General features: G+C 38.7%; 1 protein-coding gene across 2 annotated transcripts in view; it reads left to right on the top strand.

Annotated features, from left to right (window-relative positions):
• The first annotated feature begins 629 nt into the window (after window positions 1-629).
• Window positions 630-22,852, top strand: part of LOC124798355 (protein l(2)37Cc) — a 28,863-nt gene continuing 6,640 nt past the window's right edge. Inside the window, exons 1-5 of one of the 2 annotated variants that reach the window (XM_047261717.1) lie at window positions 630-678; window positions 1,006-1,106; window positions 8,994-9,155; window positions 17,029-17,171; window positions 22,269-22,385. In XM_047261717.1, coding sequence (XP_047117673.1) covers window positions 1,019-1,106; window positions 8,994-9,155; window positions 17,029-17,171; window positions 22,269-22,385 — 510 coding nt within the window. In that variant the 5' untranslated portion in view covers window positions 630-678; window positions 1,006-1,018. Of the gene's footprint in view, window positions 704-1,005; window positions 1,107-8,993; window positions 9,156-17,028; window positions 17,172-22,268; window positions 22,386-22,852 lie in introns of both variants that reach the window. The other variant, XM_047261718.1, reaches the window with a different exon arrangement.

The following is a 22,852-nucleotide window of genomic DNA, read 5'->3' as shown; positions in this document are numbered from 1 at the left end:
ATAGTATATCGTGTGGATGTCAGCTCTGTTCTGTTATTGTAAAGCGTAAATATTTTTTTTTCTTTCAGATATCTGACCTCACTTATAAAACAACACTCAATGAGAAAAAATCCATGTTTTCATGAAATAATTGAAATTTGCCACGAAAACTAGCATAATAATAACAAAAAAGAAAGAACGATGAAGATAAAAAATACACTCCACTGCTACAACATAAGTGAGGGAGATGAAAATATGGTTAACTTCAGATGTTAGCAGAACTTTCTTCCTGAGAAACCTTGACGTGCCATAGCGTGATGTGACGTGGCTGTCTGTTGCGTCCGTTGGCGGTCTGCGTGAATTTTGCCATTTTAAAAGCACTGTGAAATGCTTTGAAGTGACATTACGGTGAGTGTAAATTCGCCTTTAGCCTACAGGCATAAGATATGTAAGCATTCCTCACTTTGCAGGACGTTACTCCAGTGTTCAGTATGAACGTCTTAAGAGTTTTTAATGATGCCACAAGGGCAAATCGCTTTTTAATTTGTCGCTGGTTTCTCTTCTAAAGTCTTTAATCCTGAAGATTTCACAAACCATTGGCGCCAATCATCGTTGGAATGTCAAAGTAATAGATGTTGATCCGTGTTTACCGTAGTATCTTCACATTGTCATCTTTGGTTTCGCCCTGATCACCAGCAGGTTTGTACTGTAGATAGCCAAAAAAGTATGTATAAACTTTAAGTTACATGAGTTAATTTTAATATTCATTTTTTGTGGTTGTATTACACTTGTGTGAATTTCAATGGAATAAAGCCCTGTTATATTGTCATAGGACAACCTCCGTACCCAATAGTTTACATCGTTAAATAGCTTATGCTACTCACCGGCCTATGTTGAGTGGATATTGCATCAGGAAGCTTGTTGTCGAGTTGCTGTCATAACATTTGTTATAGTGTGTAATAAGCGTAAATACGTAGGTTCGTAGGTAAACATCATTTATATATAATTTATTTTGTTTGTTTTCAGTTTTGAATGTACCATGGCAGCCCAGTTTTTTAACAGGCTCGGTCAGATTGGTCTGGGAGTGGCTGTAGTTGGCGGTGTTGTTAATTCCGCATTATATAATGGTAAGCATAATTTGTAGTGTGTTCTTGGTTGTTGCATCGGCGAAAATCATTTCACGTGGCTCGTGCAGAGTGTCAGTTGAACGCATAAACAATTTTTTTTGTTTGCCTGTATTTTACTCACAGCCGTGATGCATTTTATACCGTCTTTTTAATGAAAATTGTCTAGACCGTAAAGCAGTGCCCTGGCCAATACATCCAAATTTGGGCTTGCTTTAAAAATGAAATAACTGTGCCAAATTCAGTGCACAAATAGATTAATCTGATTTTGAGGCTGGTAACAATTCTTTGATAAACCACCAGACTATGTGGTCTATGTCTATAGATGTATAGTGGCGTATCATTGTCCTTATATAATGTCTTGTAAGTATGTGTACATTACATAATAATTTGTGAAGCGAATTATCTCCCAAAACACACTTTGAAGGTTGGTGGCTAGATATGATACTAACTGGTGCAGAATGTCATAATTTTTTTCCAACACGACCCTAAGTAATGTATTTATGAACATTTTATTTAAAATGTCAATAAGTAACTATGAAATATTCTTTTAGATGATTTGTTTAGATCATCATATGATGCATATATAGATTATTAATTCACTGCAATGGTGGCTCTGTCATCCTAAAGTGTGGACTTACATAATCTAACCATATCAATTAGCACTTTATCATTATTGTTCATTTTTCTTTCAGAATGTGGCATAACTAGAACGAAATGATCTATACTCTTAACTGTAATGAATCACTTAGAAGGATATTTATGTTGCATGATCGTGTGTTAAAGAAAATGTTGATCAGTTAACTTAAAGAAGTTAATTCATTGGTTTTGCCTAGCAGATAGCAAAGAGAAGCTATGGCAGCCTGAAAACCTGAATACCTGGCATTTTCTTTGTGTATATTTACAAGAAAGAGACATAAAAAATTTTTGAGGCACCTAATTTTAACATTAACTTTGAGAAATAACTATGCTAGAATGTAGAAAATTTAATGACAGAATGTAATCAGTATCAGATTGCTGACACATTTGCCGTGACGTAGAAAAGGGTCTCTCCAGGGATAGTTGATGCTACAGTGATCACTGCATTGTTGAAGTGCTGTAAGACAAACTAAATTAGGTAATAAGATTCTGTACAAAAACTTAATGATCTGTTAGTTTAATGCTCTTATAATTATAGATATGTCAGTATACTGATACTAAAAAAATGTGTGTTAAATGATGGTAAATACTTCAAACCAGAGCAACTGCGCAACAGTTTTGAAATCATTGGCAAAGATGTTTCCCCTCCCAAACTTATGCAGGGTGTTACATTAAAGGCTTCCAAACTGCTAAAGAGCATGCTGAGATGCAGCAAATCATTGTCTCGGTGGAGTCTGTTGTAAACAAAACTGAATCATATTGACCAAAAAAAATGTTGGGTGTAAAGCAAAGGAAATAATGAGTTTGCAGGGAATAACAGTGCCAGAGATGACACACTGGAATCATTGGCCAGGAATTCAGTAAATTTTTCCTGTCAGTGCCATTAAACATTGTATTGAGTTAAGTAGTGTCAGCACAACATGAAAGGACAACAGTGTAGTGCATTTTTTCATGTCCACTTGTTGTTATAGTTACAGTTTTAGTACCTTTCATGGCAACAGTTCTGTTACTCAGCACACCAAATGTCAGAGGAATTTTGTCCATTTTTGCTATTTGGTTTAGTTCCATTGTTGTTTTCTTTTTATGTTGAATAATAAAGTGATGGAAAGAGAAAATATTCTCTTCATACTCATGTGCATTTTCTGGAATATTTTTGTTTTGGTTTGGATACTAAGTCCATGATACTTCAGAAACGTGTAGCAACGTCCAACTCCACCCTTAAAGCCTCTTAAGTTCCATTGTAGTGCTAGCTTATGAGAGTGTATTTGAATCATTTTTGTATTATTTCCAGTGGTATTTTGATGGAGTCCTTGAATCCATTTCAATACATCATCTTCTAGTTTTGGCCATTTTGCATTCATTCCTCTATTTGCACATTTAGTCTTCCTCATTTGTTTTAGTTCTTCTTTAATAGTCCACCAATTGCGAGTGACTTTTCTGTGGATGAAGGCCAAACTGCTTCTCAACTACTCTGTTCCCATGTTCTTCTGCACATGTTATTACTTTCAGTTTGTAGCCCACATCATATGAATACCTTTTATTTTTTCCATCATGAAACTAGCTACTAACAAAAACATTGTGCTGATACTGATAAGACAAATTGATTTCAATTCAAGTTCACTGGCACCATAGACTGTAATGATGCATCATAGGCTAGACAGTGTTCTGGGTTAGGGGTGTAGACTGTGTTAGTAAGCTTGTGAAACCCCGCAACTCATGTTCGTTGCATCAATGCACTGCTGCTGCCAGTCGAATCCATTGTTGCAATATAGGTTTAGGTTTCATGTGGCATCGAATATATGGCCATTTTTAAGACTTGTGGGAATTTTAAATCAAACACTACACATAATTTTTTTTTTAATTACAAGTAACGCACCTGAATTTTGGATGCAATTTTTCGAAGAAAATGTGTTGTAAAAGTCCATAAAGCACAGTATATTGGGTGTCCCATTCACCTTGACCACCCTAAATAACTGTTTGTCCAGATGCCAATTACAAAATGTTTCAAGCAAATGTTCTTTAGCTGTCAGGGGGACATCAATCAGCATGGTTGCCTTTATGTAGCTTCGTTTTTTACAAAGATATGAACAGCGGTATGACTTTTTTAAATGGAACCCTGTATTTTTTATTTGGTAATTAATTTCCTCTCTTAAAGACCTACTCAAAAATGTATCACAGTGTACTATTCACTGAAACATTACATTATCAATTACATAACACAACACTGATGTTGACACTCGCAGTGCTTATTGCAGGTACTCAGGGTAATGGAACACTTAATGCACACCCGTCATTCTGTCAACCATAGTCAGTTGAGAGTTGTGTGAGTAGAATGTACACCAACGAAGAGAAGGTAGAAATGCTACTCGTCTATGGGGAATGTAAGTTAGCAGAACAGTAATTGCAATACTGTTTTCTTATTTACAGGTACATTTAGTACAGTACTTTGGTCCTTTTAAATACTGTTGTGTAGAGTAGGCATACAGTAAAGGCTGTCCTTCCTACAAACTGCATCGACATAACGTTTCTTTTGTTGTTGTTGTTGTTGAAGGTAGGCGAAATGCTGCGCAGGTGCGGAACTGTACAGAGAGCGATATCCTGACAAGGACCCACCTTCCCGACAGATGTTTTCTCGTCTTGTTCCGACTCTTCAGGAAACGAGAAGTTTCAACCTACGACAACACAATCGTCGTAGCACTCGCACAGACGAAGCTGCCGAAGTTACTGTTCTCGCTTCCGTTGCTCGGAATCCACATGTGAGCACATGACAACTTGAACATGAGATTGGCATTCCTAAAACAAGTGTACATCGTATTCTTACACGTCATCAGTTCCATCCTTACCACATACACCTACATCAAGAATTGCATGGAAATGATTTCCAGAATCGTGTACAGTTCTGTCAGTGGGCACAGCAGGAAATCCTTGCCAACCCAAACTACTTCTCCAATGTTCTACTTACCAATGAATGTTCCTTCTCAAACAAAGGACAGGTGAATACAAGGAACATGGGTTATTGGTCCAGCAACAACCCACAATGGTGTAGTCAGTGTCAATGGAGAGGTAACATCTGGTGTGGGATGCTTGGTACTAAAATTATTGACTTTTATTTCATCAGTGGTAGTCTAAAATGGCACAGTGTATGCCAACTTCCTCAGACGAATTCTTCCTCCTCTTCTAGATGCAGTGCCACTAAGAACCAGAATGCTTATGTGGTATCAATTTGATGGATGTCCAGCACATAATGCCTTGCATGCACATTGTGTTCTATACTGAAGGTATCCTGCCAGATGGATTGGTCGGGAAGGAACAGTTACTTGGCCTGCTAGGTCTCCTGATTTAAATCCTCAGGACTTTTTTCTTTGGGAATGCATTAAAGATGTTGTCTATCACAATATTCCAACAACTCCAGAGGACATGCAGGAACATATCGTGATTGCTTGTAATTCTCTTCAGGAGGCAACACTGTAAGCAGTAAATAATTCTTTCATTCAACGAGTGCACTAGTGTATCGGTGCCTATGGCCGCCACTTTGAGCCCCTTTGAATATTCTACTCCTGGGCAATGGTACAGTAGTCAAAGTCAATTTTGTGCTATGTTTTTACTTGGTTTTCATTTGTTTTCTGACAACTCTAGCAAGTGGACGAGTTTGTGATTGCAGGCTTAAAGTTAATGTTGTGTTATGTAATTAATGATGTTGTGTTTCAGTGAATGGTACACCGTGATACATTTTTGAATAGGTCTTTAGGAGAGGAAATGAATTACCGAATAAAAAAGCTACAACAAAAGCAATCATGCTGATTAATGTCCCCCTGATGGCTAAAGAACATTTGCTTGAAACATTTTGTAATTTGCATCTGGACAAACAGTTATTTAGGGTGGTCAAAATAAATGGGACACTGTATAGAAAGTCTCTTCATACATCTTCTGTTTTATTTGAGATAAATGTTTTACTTTAATCTGCTTTTGATATTCAAGCAGTTAACATATATCTTGACTCATTGCTCATCCTTGGGTGTTTCTCTTAATGATGGGAGTTGGTTATCAGAGATAACTGCAATGCCATGTGTCTAAAGCTGCTTTTAAAAAATGTTATAGTTATTTACAGTGAATTGTTTGCAAAAAACTGAAGTTAGGGTACTTTTTGTGCATAAAAACAATAATAATTGATATTAAACAGACACAGAAAAGTGGATACAAGAGCATGCAGTACCATTTGGGCATGTGTCATCACTTTGCTTTTACATATAAGATCACCAGACAAAAATTTTACTCATCCTATTAATGCCCCCCCCCCCCCCCACACACACACACACACACACACACACACACACACACACACACACACACACACTTATAGCTCTGGAGCATTGTAGATGGTTCCACTGCTTACGTAAGTCATTGCAGTTATTTAGTGTGTACTTCCCAGTCACACAGTGCCACAATAAGGTGGGTCGACATGGAGATGTGATAGAAGCGCAGAATGAAGCTATCAAGTTTGTATGTGATCACATACAACACTGTGAATGAAGTTGGCTGATATGCTTGTGTATCAGCCAGAACTGCCCTCCATATCTAAAAGAATCATGTACCACACTTAGCCAGTGAACAGTGGTTGTTAAAAGCTCGTAACTGATAGAGACCACAGACGAATGTCGTGCCTTGTTGGTGACAGTCAGGTTCAAAATTGAGGGAATTGCTGCTGTTGTGAAGGCAGATCCATCTCAACCAGTTTCTGAATCAGCATGGGGAAGGAACTGGCATACATTGTTGTCCGCTGAGTCTTGATTTTGCCCGTGTTCAAATGGTGGCAGGCATAAAGTTCAGAAACAACCCAATGAGGCAATTAATCTGCAGTGTTTGGAGGTTGTATTTCAGTCTGAAGGGGTTCTGAAGGTTTTTAGGCTTTTCATTTTTTCTTTGTAGTGAGCCCATTCATTCAGGTTAGTTTGAAGATTAACCAGAATGTTTATTCAGTGTTCTGAATAATAAGTCTTGCACTTCCTCCTCACCCCCTCTCAATATAAGTCTGCTGTGGACACATGGTCTTCCAAGATGGCAGCAGCAGTAGTTTCGAAAGGGCTGAATGCAAATATTCCTTGTTTCATGAACACTTAGGCATCCTGTCACCCGCTTGACTAGCCCACTAAATTATTCAATATTAATCCCATCATAAATGCTTGGGAGTGCATATTTGGAACAGCAGGTGAATCATAGCAGTCAGCATCCCCACAGTGTGATAGCACAACTGAGTTGGCTTCAGCTGGACACAGCAAACCTGAAGAAACTTGTGGAACCCCTACTTTGCAAATTGAGACCATTGTCAAGACAAGAGGTTGTGTTACACAGTGTTAAGTTAATGGCTACTGCAACTTGCTTTGTAACAATGAATAACCCCTATCACTGTGAATGACTGCGCTTCCCCTGCCCCCAATTCCATTTTCATAGCAAACAATTAAATGTCTCTACATGTAGCCTGTACATGATTTTTTTTTTATTCTCCCTTATCTTATCCTCATGATCTCTACGAGCAGCTAATTGTGTAGTATACAGTTTTTCTCAAGAACCATTTCTCTGAATTATTGAACACAGTTTTGTGAGTGTATCACCCTTCTTTGAAAGAGTCTCATTTAAGTTCACTGAGCATTTTCAATACACTTTTGAATCTAAAAACAATCCTGTCATAGGAACACCTGCAACTGAGCATTACACCAGCAGTTGTAAAGGTCTTTTCTCTAGAACAAGCCCATCATCAGGTGTTATACCGAAAATAGCAAGAGATGGGAGATAATTGTTTTTACTTACAACAATACACATAAGAGTTCCATCTAACATTTCAGAAACCACCAGTGAGTTTGGTGCCGTAAAACCTAAGTTAATGGCAAAGTGACATCAGACATTACTTAGGACGACTGCACAAAATGTATGATAAACTTTAAAACGCAATGAAAATTCCCTGTTTCCACAAGTGGCATGCAAGTTTTTGATTTAGTGAGGATGTATTTGGCAACGTGGAACAATAGGCACTATCGTCAATTAAAAGAACATACACACATGCCACTCCTATTTAAAAGCATCTTGGTACCAAACAAAATTGAAGATAGCAAAACCTTACAGTCCACACTGTCATAAACTATTATGACAGTTAATAGCTAGCAGCAATAGCACCAAAGGGACATACTAAAAGTGGGGTCAGTTTAAAACCTGTTAACTAAAAGTCAACAGCTAACCGAGGCTTACAGAAGGTAAGACCTGAGACAAGTTTTACATCATGAAAGATAGGTAGATTTTAAATTAGTGAGGACACACAGTGATCCAGCGTAATAATGCACCATGGTCATAGGATAAAGAATGAGAAACTTGCAAACTTCTATTAAAAGAGGGCATTTTACATCTATGTATAATAAGCTGGAGGACCTTGCAGACCTCACTATAGGAGACAGGCATATGGCGTACAATCGTTAAGCCTAATAAGGACCGCAAAAGTAATGGCGAAAAATAGCAACCGAGTTAAGAAATACACATCTACACATGTTCATAACCAGTGAGTTCCAGGTGTGTGTGTGTGTGTGTGTGTGTGTGTGTGTTTTGAATATTTTCACCTACACATTTGAACTGAGAAACACTCCAGAATTTTCTACATTTAGTTTTTAGATATTTGTTTGCCAACTTGCTGTTTGTGCATTTTTTCCCCTTTCAAATAAGAATTGGAGACTTTCTGTTGTTCCTCTCCCCCTTAGAAACCAGATTGTCTACAAAAGCTAAACAGTGGATCCTAATACTAATTCCTTGTAATCTGATTGGAGCTAAAAATTGACTAACAAATTTTAGTTTCTGCCACTAATGGAATACTTTGTTTTAAGATATGGTTGTCTCATTCGTGTTTTGTTTCAGATAAGAGAGATGGTGCAGTGCTATGGCACTGACCTTCTAATTATGATGATGATGGTTTAAAGCTTTGTCCATCCATCTGGATTTAGGTTTTCTGTGTTTTCCCTAAATCACAGTAAATTAAAGGACAATTCCTTAAAAGCGCAAGACCAGTTTTTTCCACAGTTCAAGCTTGTATTCTTTTTACGACAGTGACATAATTTTAAAGTGTTTTAATGTCTTATTACAATTTTTCCCCCAGAGGATTAGTTGTTATATAGTATTTATTTTGTTAAAATGTATTTTTTACTTTTGTTGTATTGAAATATTTTGCATAACTTCATTCTTGTCATTAAGATCATAATTGCTATCTATTCACAGTGGATGGTGGCCACAGGGCTGTTATTTTTGACAGATTTGCTGGTGTAAAGAACCAGGTGGTGGGTGAGGGAACCCATTTTTTCATACCATGGATACAAAGACCAATAATTTTTGACATACGTTCAAGACCGAGGAATGTGCCTGTTATCACAGGAAGCAAAGGTAATGTTCTATATGTATTAAATTTGTTCATGTAAGTAGAGAAATACGTTCAGGGCCTTTGGAAATTCACTCCTTACAGCCGATTAAAGTGTCATGTGTTATCAGACCAAGTCCCACCTTGGGGCTCACCACTCTTTGGAGTTTGTTCTTGGCTACTGTGGGACCCCAAGCCTTTGCAGCACTCTTTCCCTTCCATGCTGCATGTCTGTCCTCCTGCTATTCTTTTTCCTCTCTCTTGGGGAACATGGGGATATTTTTGGGAATATGTCCTGAATTTTCAGTAGCCTGATATCAGAACAGTCCCTCCACTGTTTCTTCGTTCATTGCTCTTCTCCTGTTCTTCCTCTGCTTTGGCATCTGAGGTTCCTCTTTTCCTTTGTTCTCCCTGTGTGCTCCTGAAGGCCGGCCCACGCCTGATGCTTAACAGGTGACTGGGTAATGCATAATTCCCAGCTGCAGGTCGACAGGTAGGGTTTGCACATACCCTCTGGTACAGACCAGGCCCAGGGAGGCATGATTGCCTGAACTCTTACCTTCCCAAATTGCCGGCTGGTATCTCCATCAGGTGTTCAGGAAGTTTGATCTGAGGTGTGAACAATCACCTAAGATGGGTGAACCCCACTCTGAGGGAGGGCCCCCAGTTGGAAGCAGCACACCATCGGAGATGCTGGCAGTCATGGAGGATTTTCTCGCAATGATTCAATCATCATCTTTGTGGTCTGTGTCTACTGTATGTAAAAGGAATGAGGTTAATGATTCAAAGACATTCCCAGCTGCCCAGCAGTTCGTCGTGGTTTTACGTACGAAAGACGGTCAGTTCTTTGCTGTGATTAATCCGTTTATTATTCAGAAAGGTGTTGATTAAGTTGCTGGCCCTGTGAAATCCTGCTCTCATTTACACAGTGGCATTTTGCTTTTGGAGACAAATTCTGATTCTCAAGCACAACAACTGCTTGCAGCTTCACTCCTCCACAGCTATCCTATTCATGTCGAGGCCCATCGAACGCCAAATTCTTCGCATGGTGTTGTTTACACTAGGCCATTCAGTGGTCTGACCGAGGCAGAAAACCAAACTTAACTCTCTAATCAGGGCATCACTGGAGTCTTATCGCGTTATGAAAAAGGTACATGCATCCTAAGTAGCCACACGCTCTTTTTCTCATGTTTGGCAGAGTAATGCTTCCATCAAAGATCAAAGCAGGCTGTGAAGTTAGCCTGTTCCGAACACAGTGCGCTGCTACCAGTGTCATTATTACGATGACACTCAAATGTCCTGTCGACACCCATCATAATACGTAACATGTGGTATGAAGCCTCCTCCCGAGACTTTCCTGTGCATCTCAATGAGCGTGCCATGCAGCAGATCCATGTGAAGGAGTGCCTTACCCTGTCACTCTCAAGTTGTTGATTAATTGGAAACCACGAATTTTACCATCCGGCACTTATAGTACCGTTCTTGCAACATCTCGCTCCATGAAGGACTTGGTCACGCAGATGTGGGACTTCAAATTCAGCACCACGGTTGTAAAATTGCCCCATGTCACAGTAGCATCCCTGTCTCCTCCTCCTCCTCCTCTTCCTCCTCCAGCTGTGCAATAAGCCACCAAATTTTCGCCTCACTTCATGAAATCATCTGTTACACAACCAACAGGGCAGAAACCCCTTTTACATCCCTCCAGTCAACAAACATCCGAATCATCACCTGCCAACCGCAAAGGCTCCAAGGAATCAGACAATGCCAAATGGTCTCCTTCAGTGTCTCTGATATCTTCTTCAGTGGTGTCACTGCATGATACCCTCACTTGGCTGACCTCTGTGTCACCGGTGTGCACCACCAACCAATTGCCCTGGACTCCGCAGACTGCTGTAGATCTCATGGAGCAGGATCCTCCAGCAGGTCCCCCACGAGGACCGACACCTCAATTCATAAACTTGTTACTGTACCTCACCGAAACCACACCCCTACCTTTTATCTTCTTCCTAAGATCCAGATATCCAATCGCCCTAGTCATCCCATAGTTGCTGGCTTCAGACCACCCGCCGAACATATAATCTGCTTTAGCTGGTCAACACCAGCAACCTAAAGCACAAAGACTTCCCTGCTATATTAAAGACACCAACCAATTCCTAGGTTGTCTGAAATATATGCCTGTCCCACTCTCACCATACAGCTGCTTGTTACCATTGATGCCACCTCCGTTTATACCAACATCCTCCATGTACATGGTCTGTCTGCTGCTAACATTTTCTCAATCAGCACCCACCTGATTCTGTACCTATGATGTCCTTCCTGCTCACCTTAATCAGTTCTATACTTACCAACTACTTTATCACTGAGAAACGCAACCATGGGAACCAGGATGGCTCCTTCCTATGCCACTCTTTTCATAGATCACTTGGAGAGAGATTTCTTGGGATCCGTAAGGATTCAGCCCCTGGTTTGGTTTAGATACATTGATGACATCTTTGCGATATAGCCTCATGGTGAGGCTGGGAAAAATGGAAATGAAGTCCCACGCTTCTCGACAGAGTATAGGGGAACGAAGCAAGAGCCCACACCGCTGCACTAGGCAAGGTCCTAATGGAGATGGTTTGCCGTCGCCTTCCTCCGACCGTAATGGGGATGAATGATGGTGATGAAGATGAGACAACACCACCCAGTCATCTGGGGGCAAGTGAAAATCCCTGACCCCGCCAGGAATCAAACCCGAGACCCCATGCTCAGGGAGTGAGAACGCTACCACAAGTGGCGGACCATGGTAATGCTAAGCTGTTAAAATTCTACAAATCTCTAAATACATTCTTCCATTAAATTTTGCATGGTTTTATTCTGAATCCCATGCCACTTTCTTTTATGTTAAACTCATCCTCACGAAAGGTTAGTTACACACTTTTGTTCACGTTAAACATAGTAACAAACAATGGGACAAACATTTTGACAGTTGCTATCCTTTCCATGTCAAATGTTCCCACAGCCTTGGCATGTGAGACAAACATATTTGTTCAGGTGCAGACTCTTTACAGTAATACACCATCAGTCTCACCTCAGCCTTCAGAGGACGTAATTATCCCATCATTCTAGTTCAAAAGCAGATTTCCGGTGCCTTCACATCCAGTACTGGTACTGTTGACACCTCCAAAAAACAACTTAGTAGTACACATGGTATCGCACAGTATTATCCTGGTCTTGAATGTATTAATCAGCTGTTTTGACGAGGCTATTACCTCCTAAAATCATGCCCTGAAATGACATCCGTTCTGTCCAATATTTTCCTCACCACATAACCTCCACAATATCTTTGTCAAACCCTATTTTCCTCCTTCAGTACCCACTTCCCTACCCTTGGCTCCTCTCCCTGTGACCATTCCTGCTGTAAGACTTTTCATGTGTATCCTCTCACAACCACCTCTACCAGTCCTGTAACTGGCAAAACTTATACTATGAATGGGAAGCGACACATGTCCTGTACGCTGTTATGTAAACAGTGTGGTTTTCTACATTGGTACAACTGCCACCAAGTTATCAATTAGGATGAACGAGAATAGGCGGAGGGTTTATACTGGCAACACACAGTGTCCTCTCCAACCTGACAGTCATGGGCTCAGTGCTTGTTTCATTACGTGTACCATCTGCATTCTTCCCCCAGACACCACTTTCTCACAACTCCGCAGGTGGGAACTGGCATTACAACGTGTCCTTAGTTCTCACCACCCATCTGGCTTTAATTTAAGCTAATTTCTTGAGTGTCAGTATTCTTTTCTTCATTCCCTTTTGATTTTCTGTATCTTTTATCTGCCCTGTCTTTCCGCAACCCCACTCACCACCACCTCAATCTCTGCCATATACAGTGCACATAGCTTTCCACTCTTAGTAGCTCGTGAATGATGTTTTGTTAATAATCTCTTTATTGCACTATCCTCCACCTTTAAGCTCTCAGGTTTTCAAATCTCCTCCGGCACAGTCCCCAACAATCAAACTTTCCTTCTCATACATACAGTAAGCATCACTTGGCCTGGGATTCGGGGTGACTTTCCCAAACTCTCCAAATTTCCTAAACATCACCAGTTATTTTCCGTTGCTCTTCTTCCTTCCCCCTCCATCCCTTCTGCCAGTAGGAGGCGCCACTGGCTCCAAAAGATTGCAAATTTCTTCCTGCCACCGATTGGTAATAGATTTTTCCTCTCTCCAGATGCGTTATGTTTTCAAAAATTGATTATTTTCACTTGCCTATACTGTTTTTTTTACAATGTTTTGTAAACTTTATCATTATCCTGTATGGGTTGTTGAATGTAGTCATATTTAATCATGTGTTGCCCAAGGAATTAATTAGAATACAGGTCCCTGTTAGTAGTAAATGAGTTTTGTAATTTGGGCAGCAAAAAAAAAAAAGCTGGTATTGACAGAATCAGAGGGGATAGCAATGGAGACTGGCAATAGCAAGAAAATTCATTTTAATAATGAGATATTTAACATCAGAGACCACTGTTAAATACAATGGAGGAACAGTGTGTTTTTCAGATATCCAGTAATCTTGCTGCAAGTGCTTTTAACATCTCTGAGGAGACTTCTCAGCCAGAAGGTAACTAGAGGTGTCTTTACAAAATATTTGCTACTGTACAACCTGTGACCCACACGTTAGTGTGGATGGACACTGGTAAAGTCACGAGTTCGCGGGTGACGATGTTATGGCATGTACCCACTGTATCAACTTAGTTCAAGATGCTAAACTGCAGTAGCCATTTTTGCATACAAATTAAATTAGCACTTCATTATACCTTCAGTTGTTATATTCACTGGGAGCTATTGATGTCTTTATTTTCATTAAAAGTGTGAACCTAACAACTTTAAAAAAAGACATCTTAATACATTGCTGCCAAATAGCAGCATGGTACAAAGTCTAAATTAAACTCAACACAAGCAGGAAATTAGCATAAGAAATTATTCAGTTGTTAAAATTAAAGCCTGAAATGTCTAACACCAGGGCTTCATTTGACAGATGTCCTCTATATTGCAACAGTTACGCATATTATTGAAGAATTGCTTCAGTTTGTCTGAAGTTGTCCTAGTACTAGTGGTTTATTACATACTTATGAGATTTTCAATCTCACCGTGGATAAAGACAGGTGCCAGTCTGACTTATTTGCATGAGACATCATGGAAGTCATTCATCACATCTAATTCTAAATGTAACTTCTCATTTCATTTCTGTGTACATAATAAGTACAGCATTGTTGCTGAAGGTATGTGATCAAAGAGCTCTTTTCTCAAATACCAGTTTCAAGTGGCTACTGAGCTGACAGTGTTTGCAAATAGTTCCTTATATCAGTAAATTGCAAAGTTTTGTTAATATTACCCTGTCTGACACTTACTTTTCAAACATTTTAAACTACGTGGGAGTGCTTTCATTGCAGTTTCCAAATGACCATGAACACTAGAGTGAAGAATTCTATTTTCATATAAAATTGGACAAAAATATTAAACTACGTGGAAAATAATCTATGGTATGCCCTTTTACATCTACTTTTCTTGTATCAGAACAGATATACATTCTTATTAGTCATGCCCTAAGTTTTCAGGATTGTGATGAGTAATTTAACAAAACTTTGCATTTTACTGAATTGATATGTGTAATTGGTTGACAGTATGGAAGAAATCTGTCAGATTATGCTTTGGCATTAAACATTTCAGTCTTTAATTTTAACAATTGAATCATTTGTGAAGGTAATTTCCTACTTAATATAATAGAAGGAAACATTCCACGTGGGAAAAATTATATATAAAAACAAAGATGAGGTGACTTACCGAACGAAAGCGCTGGCAGGTCGATAGACACACAAACAAACACAAACATACACACAAAATTCAAGCTTTCGCAACAAACTGTTGCCTCATCAGGAAAGAGGGAAGGAGAGGGGAAGACGAAAGGAAGTGGGTTTTAAGGGAGAGGGTAAGGAGTCATTCCAATCCCGGGAGCGGAAAGACTTAATATGTCTGCTTGTGGCTGTATGTGTGGATGGATATGTGTGTGTGTGCGAGTGTATACCTGTCCTTTTTTCCCCCAAAGGTAAGTCTTTCCGCTCCCGGGATTGGAATGACTCCTTACCCTCTCCCTTAAAACCCACTTCCTTTCATCTTCCCCTCTCCTTCCCTCTTTCCGGATGAGGCAACAGTTTGTTGCGAAAGCTTGAATTTTGTGTGTATGTTTGTGTTTGTTTGTGTGTCTATCGACCTGCCAGCGCTTTCGTTTGGTAAGTCACCTCATCTTTGTTTTTATATATAATTCCCTACTTACATTGAGTTGAACATGGCCGCAGCATTTGCATTAAGAGACGGATGACACCTATGTCAGCTACTTAAGACAATTACTGAGTAGAAAGTACAGTGCTGGAAACAGCAGTTGAAATGAAAATGTAACAGCCTTTGTATCCACAAATATACCAACACCATCCTCCACAGATGAGAAGGGTGCACAAAACAAAAGCATAGAAAGTGCCCCTGACCATTAGATCTTTCAACTGTTATTTTGTCTTATGATGAAATTCCAGTAGAAGTATGGACTGCACTGAAAGAATGGAGCTTCTTGCTCCTTGAACTGTACAGTACTCTTTGCAGGGTCCTCACCTTGATGAAAGTGAGATAAAATGAGGGCATGACACATGAACTGAAGCTACTAGAATGGAAAGGATCTTTTCGTGTTCTGCCAGTAACAAATCTTAATTTGATAGGTGATTTTTTGCCAAGGTGCTACATTCTCTGCATAAAGGGTGTCCTCTGCAGAGGCAGAACTTAACGTGGTGTTTTTGTAAATGAATGCATATAGGTTACCTCTTCTCAAGCATAAGAGTTTGTTGTGTCATTGCATTTGTGCCACAAGGTGTTTTGTCATGTTTCCATTTGCGAAACTGTAGACCAGCAGACTATCACTGAACTTATCAGGCCTTTCTCCTTTATGAACACAGGTGGCTTTTTAACCACAGGTTGAAAGTCACATTTTTGAAAACATCGTGTTAATAAACTTAGTGTGTTGTTGTTGTTGTTGTTGTTGTTGTTGTTGTAATGCAGAGAATACACTTATACACTGCCTTAAGGCCATTTCTGCATTATTCGATGATTACTTTTATGAAGTGACCACTTTTCAATTTGGCTCTGTCTGCAGTGCCATCTACCAAAAAGGCTGCCTAAATAGATTCTCAGTAAGACTATTTAAATACTGTGCAATCATTTTTCAGGATTTGACTTGCGGCAGTGCTAGGAATTGATGAAGGATATTTTGAATATAATGAACATCATATATGACGCATTCTAACTATAGTCTTATGTAATCTTAAAGGTCACCTGTTCAATGAGAAACTGAGTGAGGCTGAAATGCAGGTTAGCTGATGTGTGCAAGCTTCGGTGGTCCATTATTTTCCTTGTATGTTAAGGAACCACTACACACCCAATAAAAAATAATATAAACCACATAATTGGCCTGTCAGGAACTACTAACACCCCACTTTTCAAAGCACTTGAATCTATAGTTTTGCAGAAGAATCATAAAATAAGTCATTTATCAAATTTGTCTCTGTAGAAGTGAGAGTTCCCAATTCCATCCATTGTACATTTGTCTGGGAGCCCGTAAGGAAAACATCGGAGGTGAGAAGCAGGTAATTATTTTAATAGTTATAACCATGCTAACCTAATAATGATTTAGTATGGGTGCTAGAGACCTCACTGTTGAACAATCAAAATGCTTACAGTTATTAGTAAATGAGACTTCTTTTTAAAACACAATTGGGGTCATTTTCTTGCGTACTGAATTGCTTGAGTACTTGTACTATAGTGCTACATAATACTTAACTTTTCTTATCAAATGTTTGTGTTTAATTAAAGATTTGCAGAATGTCAACATAACTCTTCGTATCTTATTCCGACCTCTGCCGGATCAGTTGCCACGAATCTACACTATCCTCGGAGTCGATTACGATGACAGAGTACTGCCGTCAATCACCACAGAAGTACTTAAAGCTGTTGTTGTAAGTATGCATACTGTTTATAATTTGGTAAATATTATGAATAGTTACATTATGTTTTCATCACATTGAAGTGACAAAAGACATAAGGTACCTCCTTGTATAGGGTGTCCATTTCATTTTCATTGAAAAAGTAGACATTTAAAATAAATTAGAGTAAAACCTGGCACAATGAAGGAAAAAACGGGATGTAAATGTTGTATTGACTAAATATAATACACATACAAGTTTACCTTTACAATGTGCACTCAGATGATCCCAAATCACTTTTTACAATTCTGCCACACTATCACCATACTTTTCACTTTTATGTGTTTTATCAAGAAGTGCATTTTCGTTTGAAATTGTATCATAAAAGTCACATTTGACCCAGGAATTGCCAGACAAAGCTCCACCAAATGAATCATGTTTTTCATGTTAACGTTTTTACTTTTGAAATAAGCAAATATTTTACACCACGTTGCACTAACACGTTTTTTGTCTCCTTCACGTTTTATGAAGTTCTGTGCACATGAAAATTCATCGAACAGTTCGTCGTCTTCAACAGGAAAATTTGGTACAATACTTTTAACAAAAACACAACAGTCCTGAATATCCTTCCACTGTAGCTGCTCCTTTTCAGTATTAACCCAGTCAAATGCTTTGAAAGGTGTGAGAAATGGTAAACACCATTCTTTAATATACTCAATGCAAGAGTCATAGATGATGTCAGCGTAAATATGAAATTGTTCTACAGTAATTTCACCCTCTTCTTCCAGCTTTCTTAGAGTCTCATGTACAAAGGATGTGAGAAAGCTTTCAGATTTTCTACATTGTAATTTGCCCAATAATTTGTTTATTTCTTGATAAACTTCCACTATTGTGATTTCTTGTTTCTCAATACCTTTAATTGTTGTGGAGAAAGGTTTTAGCTGGCTAACAAGAAAATGTAGAACAACAATAGACGCAGGGTTATCAAAGAATTGTTTAAGGATAACAGGAAACTTATCAAGGGAAATGAAATATGATTTCAAAGCAGGAAATATCTCTACAATTCTTTCCAGTGCTGGTAGCAGAGGTAGCCACCTTGTCTTGCTGTGCCCAAGTACAGTTTTGTATTCAGTTTCAATAAACTTACAGAATGACTTCAGAGATTCAACCCTTATTGTATATATGTGGAAATGCTGGTAGATTTTGTTTACAATTAATTGGCAGTCGATGGGTAGGCAATCTGAGCCAGTTTGTAAGGAATTTTGCACCACATGTGCTGGGCAGCCAACACCTCCTATATTATTCACTGTGTTCTGTTGCAGTTTATAGAACAAATTGTTTTTTCCTTTCCTCTGCTTACCACCAAAATTGGCATTAGTGTTGTCTGCAGAAACTGAAATCACCTTTCCTTCAAGATCATATTTCTTTTAAACATCCAGCACATAATTCTGAAGTAAATCTGAAGTTTCTCCAGCTAAATCAACCAATTCGAGTACTTTCACCGTGATGCTATTTTCAGGGTGAAAATACCTGATAAGGAGAGGAACCAACTTCAAATCCAGATGACTCGATGTATCAATCATTACAGAAATGAATCAAGCCCTTTTCAGTTCATTTAAAACCTGCTGAGCTGCATACAGTGCAATAACATTTGAAATGGTTGCATTACATTTTGTGTGTCCACATGTGAATTTAGGATTGAAAAGTTTTTTGACAACTGCTGTAGTAGTCCATTGGCTTAAAGCTATGGTTATGCATTGCACTGTGACATGCAAACGTAGCTTCTTGTGCTGCCAAGTGCCTATCCATTTCTGTTACTGATTTTAAGTTTACATAGTAGTCACTCACACATTTATTTGCTCTTTTCGTTTGATCACTCATGCGATGATTCTTCGTCTTAATGTGATTCACAATGTCAGACCTTCCACCATGACCAATAGCAAATTTTGATCTGCACAACTTACATTCTAGTTTCTCCACTACCATTGATAAAAGGAAACTCGCTTTTTATATTGCTGTTAAAATTACACTTTCGTTTTGGCATAATGAAACAGTGATTGCACAGTGCAAAACATTAACATTGTGGCGACGAAAGCCAGAGAGCAAGTATCAGTGGTGTAGAGTATCTCTGGACTGAAAGGGTGGATTCAGTGGATCAGTTTAGAAGACAAGAATTTTCATTGTTATTCATAACCTATAGTGTGTTTAAAATTACTTACGATTTTTGACAGTTCGGTACATGTTTGGGGTATGCTAAAAGTTATCACATGCTTCCTAGTGTAAATAATTGCGCATTTAATACCAAGTCAAACAACCAGTAGCGTAAAATACTCTAGCCAAGCGGAATCATAAAAAAATGGGACATTTGAGCGTCCCCAAAAAAACTTTCAGGTCAGCGGGACATTTTGGTAAAAACGGGACGAATGGACACCCTATCCTAATATCATGTTGCACCTCTTTTTGCCTGATGTACTGCAACAACTTGACGTGGCATGGACTCAACAAGTTGTTGGAAGTCCCCTGCAGAAATATTGAGCCACGCTGCCTCTATGGCCATTGCGAAAGTGTTGGGGATGCAGGATTTAGGGCATGAACTGACCTCTCAGTTATGTCCATAAATGTTAGATGGGATTTTTGTTGAGCAAACTGGGTAGCCAAATCATTCACTCGAATTGTCCAGAATTTTCAAACCAATCACTAACAGTTGTGGCCTAGTGACATGGCACATTGTCATCCATAAAATTCCATCATTGTTTGGGAACATGAAGTACAATAGTGGCTGCAGACAGAGGGCCCAGTCTATTCCATGTAAACACAGTCCAATACCATTATGGACCCACCACCAGCTTGCACAGTGCCTTGTTCGCAAATTGGCTCCATTGGTTTGTGGGGTCTACTTCACAGTCAGACAATAACATCAGATCTTATCAACTGAAATCAGGACTTATCTGACCAGGCCACAATTTTACATTTGTCTAGGGTCCAACTGATGTGGTCACGAGCCCAGGAGGGGCACTGCAAGCAGTGTCATGCTGTTAGCAAATGCACTCACATCAGTCGTCTGCTTCTATAGCCCATTAACACCAAATTGTGCCACACTGTCATAACAGATATGTTTGTCGTGCGTCCCAAATTGGTTTCTTCAGTTATTTCAGTGTTGCTTGTTTGTCAGAACTGGCAACTTTATGGAAATGCTACTTTTCTCAGTCATTAAGTGAAGTTCACTGGCCATTGCATTCTCCATGGTGAAAGATAACACGTGAAATTTGGTAATCTCAGCACACCTTCGACACTGTGGATCTCGGAATATTGAGTTCCCTAATGATTTCCCATGCATCTAGCTCCAACTGCCAGTCCACATTCAAACTGTGTTAATTCCCATCATGCGACAATAACCAATTTGGAAACCTTTTCACATTAGTCACCTGAGTACAAATGACAGCTCTGTCAATGCACTGCCATTTTATACCGTATATATGGAACAATACAGCTGTCTGTATATGTGCATATTGTTATCTCATGACTTTTGTCAGCACATTGTATACTTGTGTACTCTGTCCACAATTTGTCTTTACTTTTGTGATATATGAGTTGTAAAACAAATTATTGTCTAGTAAAATATTTGTGGTAGATGTACTTTTGTCTAAGAACAGTAATGCAGCAATAGTAGTAGTATTGTTTTTGTGATGAAGCTGATAATGAAGATCTGCACTGGAGTTAGTCCCATGACACTGAGAATTATGGCAGAACTGACCAAACTACATAGACAAAAAAATTTTGAAATACGGATGGAAGTGGAAGTATTTGCTCAATTCACTATATTTACCTACCAATTTCCACTATGAGCCACAATTAAATTTCATAATTTGAATGTAGTTACTTCCCTGTATTGTTAGGTTTTAAATTTAAAAATTTTCCCTTTTCTAGGAAAAAAGAAACTTATGCAGTGAGTAGAATGAAAGAAATAGTAAAATTTCAATCTTATTGATTGAAGGATTATGCCCATTGAATGGAAAAAAAAGCCAAAGGCATGTACGGTGGAAATTATTAAGCTGGACTCTGTCTGCTCACACTTCAATGTCTTCCAGTACCTCCATGACCAAACCATGCTATGTGCAAATCTGTGTAGTTTGTTAACCCTTTAACTGCTCTAAACGTGTTAACGTGTGCGCCTTTTTACCTGTCCCTGTGTGCTTTGAACGTGAGTACGCGTGGACATGTTCAGAGTACCAGGTAGAAGGACTGGTGATGCACCTAAACACGTTAAGAGCACACAGGGACAGGTACAAAGGCACACACGTTAACATGTCCAGAGCAGTTAAAGGATTAACAAGCCAGTAACATGTCAATACCCATGTCAGTCATTTGACCCTTACATGATGTACTCCATTGCCAGTATCAAGTGGACACTCAGTAAACAAAACTAATACATTATGAGACAGAACTGCTCACCAGTGCTTAACCTCCTGAAGTACTGGCCAGCAATCTTGTCTCTTTTATTAATACTCCTTTGCTCATCTGTTAGTTTTTCCTGTTCTGTCTAGAAGCAGTGCATCCCAAAGTACTTACATCTTTATTAAATTTAAGACCATAAATGCACATTATTTTCTTTCTCTGTAACCATTGTCATTTTTTTATGTAATCGGCTGTGTTAATTCCCGTGTAGTGATGCGATGAAAGTGAGAGTGCGGAAACTAATGATGACAAGAGCTACCAAACTTCATAAAGCGTATGATATTCTAATTTATACCCACATAAAAAATAAAGATTCAGGGTTTTGCTCTTTGGCCTTTGATTGAAAATTAATATAAGGTAGTTATTTTGCTGTGCAGACCTGGGAGTAGTAGCAGGTAGTGAAGTTAGCTGTTACAAATAATTTTAATTTTTGTCTTGTATCTGTAGTTTGTCATTTTAATTTGTGGTAACTGTTGAACATGATGCATGATAAAGTTGAAATTTCAAATGTTCTTGTTGTACAAACACTGTTATGAAGAGTAGATAAAGTGATTTGACACGACTGAGAATATTTCCTTTCATTCCTCACTTTGCCCTCACATCTCCTCTCCCATATTTAGGTTTTCAAAAATTTTTGCCTCATGATGTTGTAAATACCTATGTAACTATTTATAGGCTCAATTTGATGCTGGTGAACTCATCACTCAGAGAGAACTTGTGTCGCAAAAAGTGAGTGAAGATCTAATGGAACGTGCATCACAGTTTGGTGTTATATTGGATGACATCTCAATTGTGAGTAATATTTTGCTTATCTTTGTAATTAATGTTTATAACAAATGCCAATTAAAAATTTGTATATGCAGGTTCATGTTCCGGTCAAGCAAACAGTTTTAATCTGGTGGGAAATCTAAAAAAAAAAATTAATTTTTTACTTCCTTAAAAGGTTTTAGACATGTGGTATCCATAGGTCCTATTTATATGCCACTGTTACATTTTACTTATTATAGTTTGTCAAATCCCTTATTCAGTTTTCACTACAATGTATGTTATTCGTGGATCAGCAAAGGGGACTTGCAGAGCAATCTATTTCTAGCCTCTTGTTGAAACTAAGTGCACATCCAATACTGAAGTGAAAAATTTGAATATTAGTAACACAGTCCTGATGTTGATCATTAGTAAAGTTGAGGTTTTCAAATCTTGAAAGGATATGCGTAGCATGATTTGTGTTTGTCAAGGTGCATTTTATACTGTTTCATCTG

The sequence above is a fragment of the Schistocerca piceifrons genome, chromosome 5 (assembly GCF_021461385.2).
Source record: "Schistocerca piceifrons isolate TAMUIC-IGC-003096 chromosome 5, iqSchPice1.1, whole genome shotgun sequence".
Lineage (NCBI taxonomy): Eukaryota > Metazoa > Arthropoda > Insecta > Orthoptera > Acrididae > Schistocerca > Schistocerca piceifrons.
This window is presented reverse-complemented; position numbering and strand designations above follow the sequence as displayed.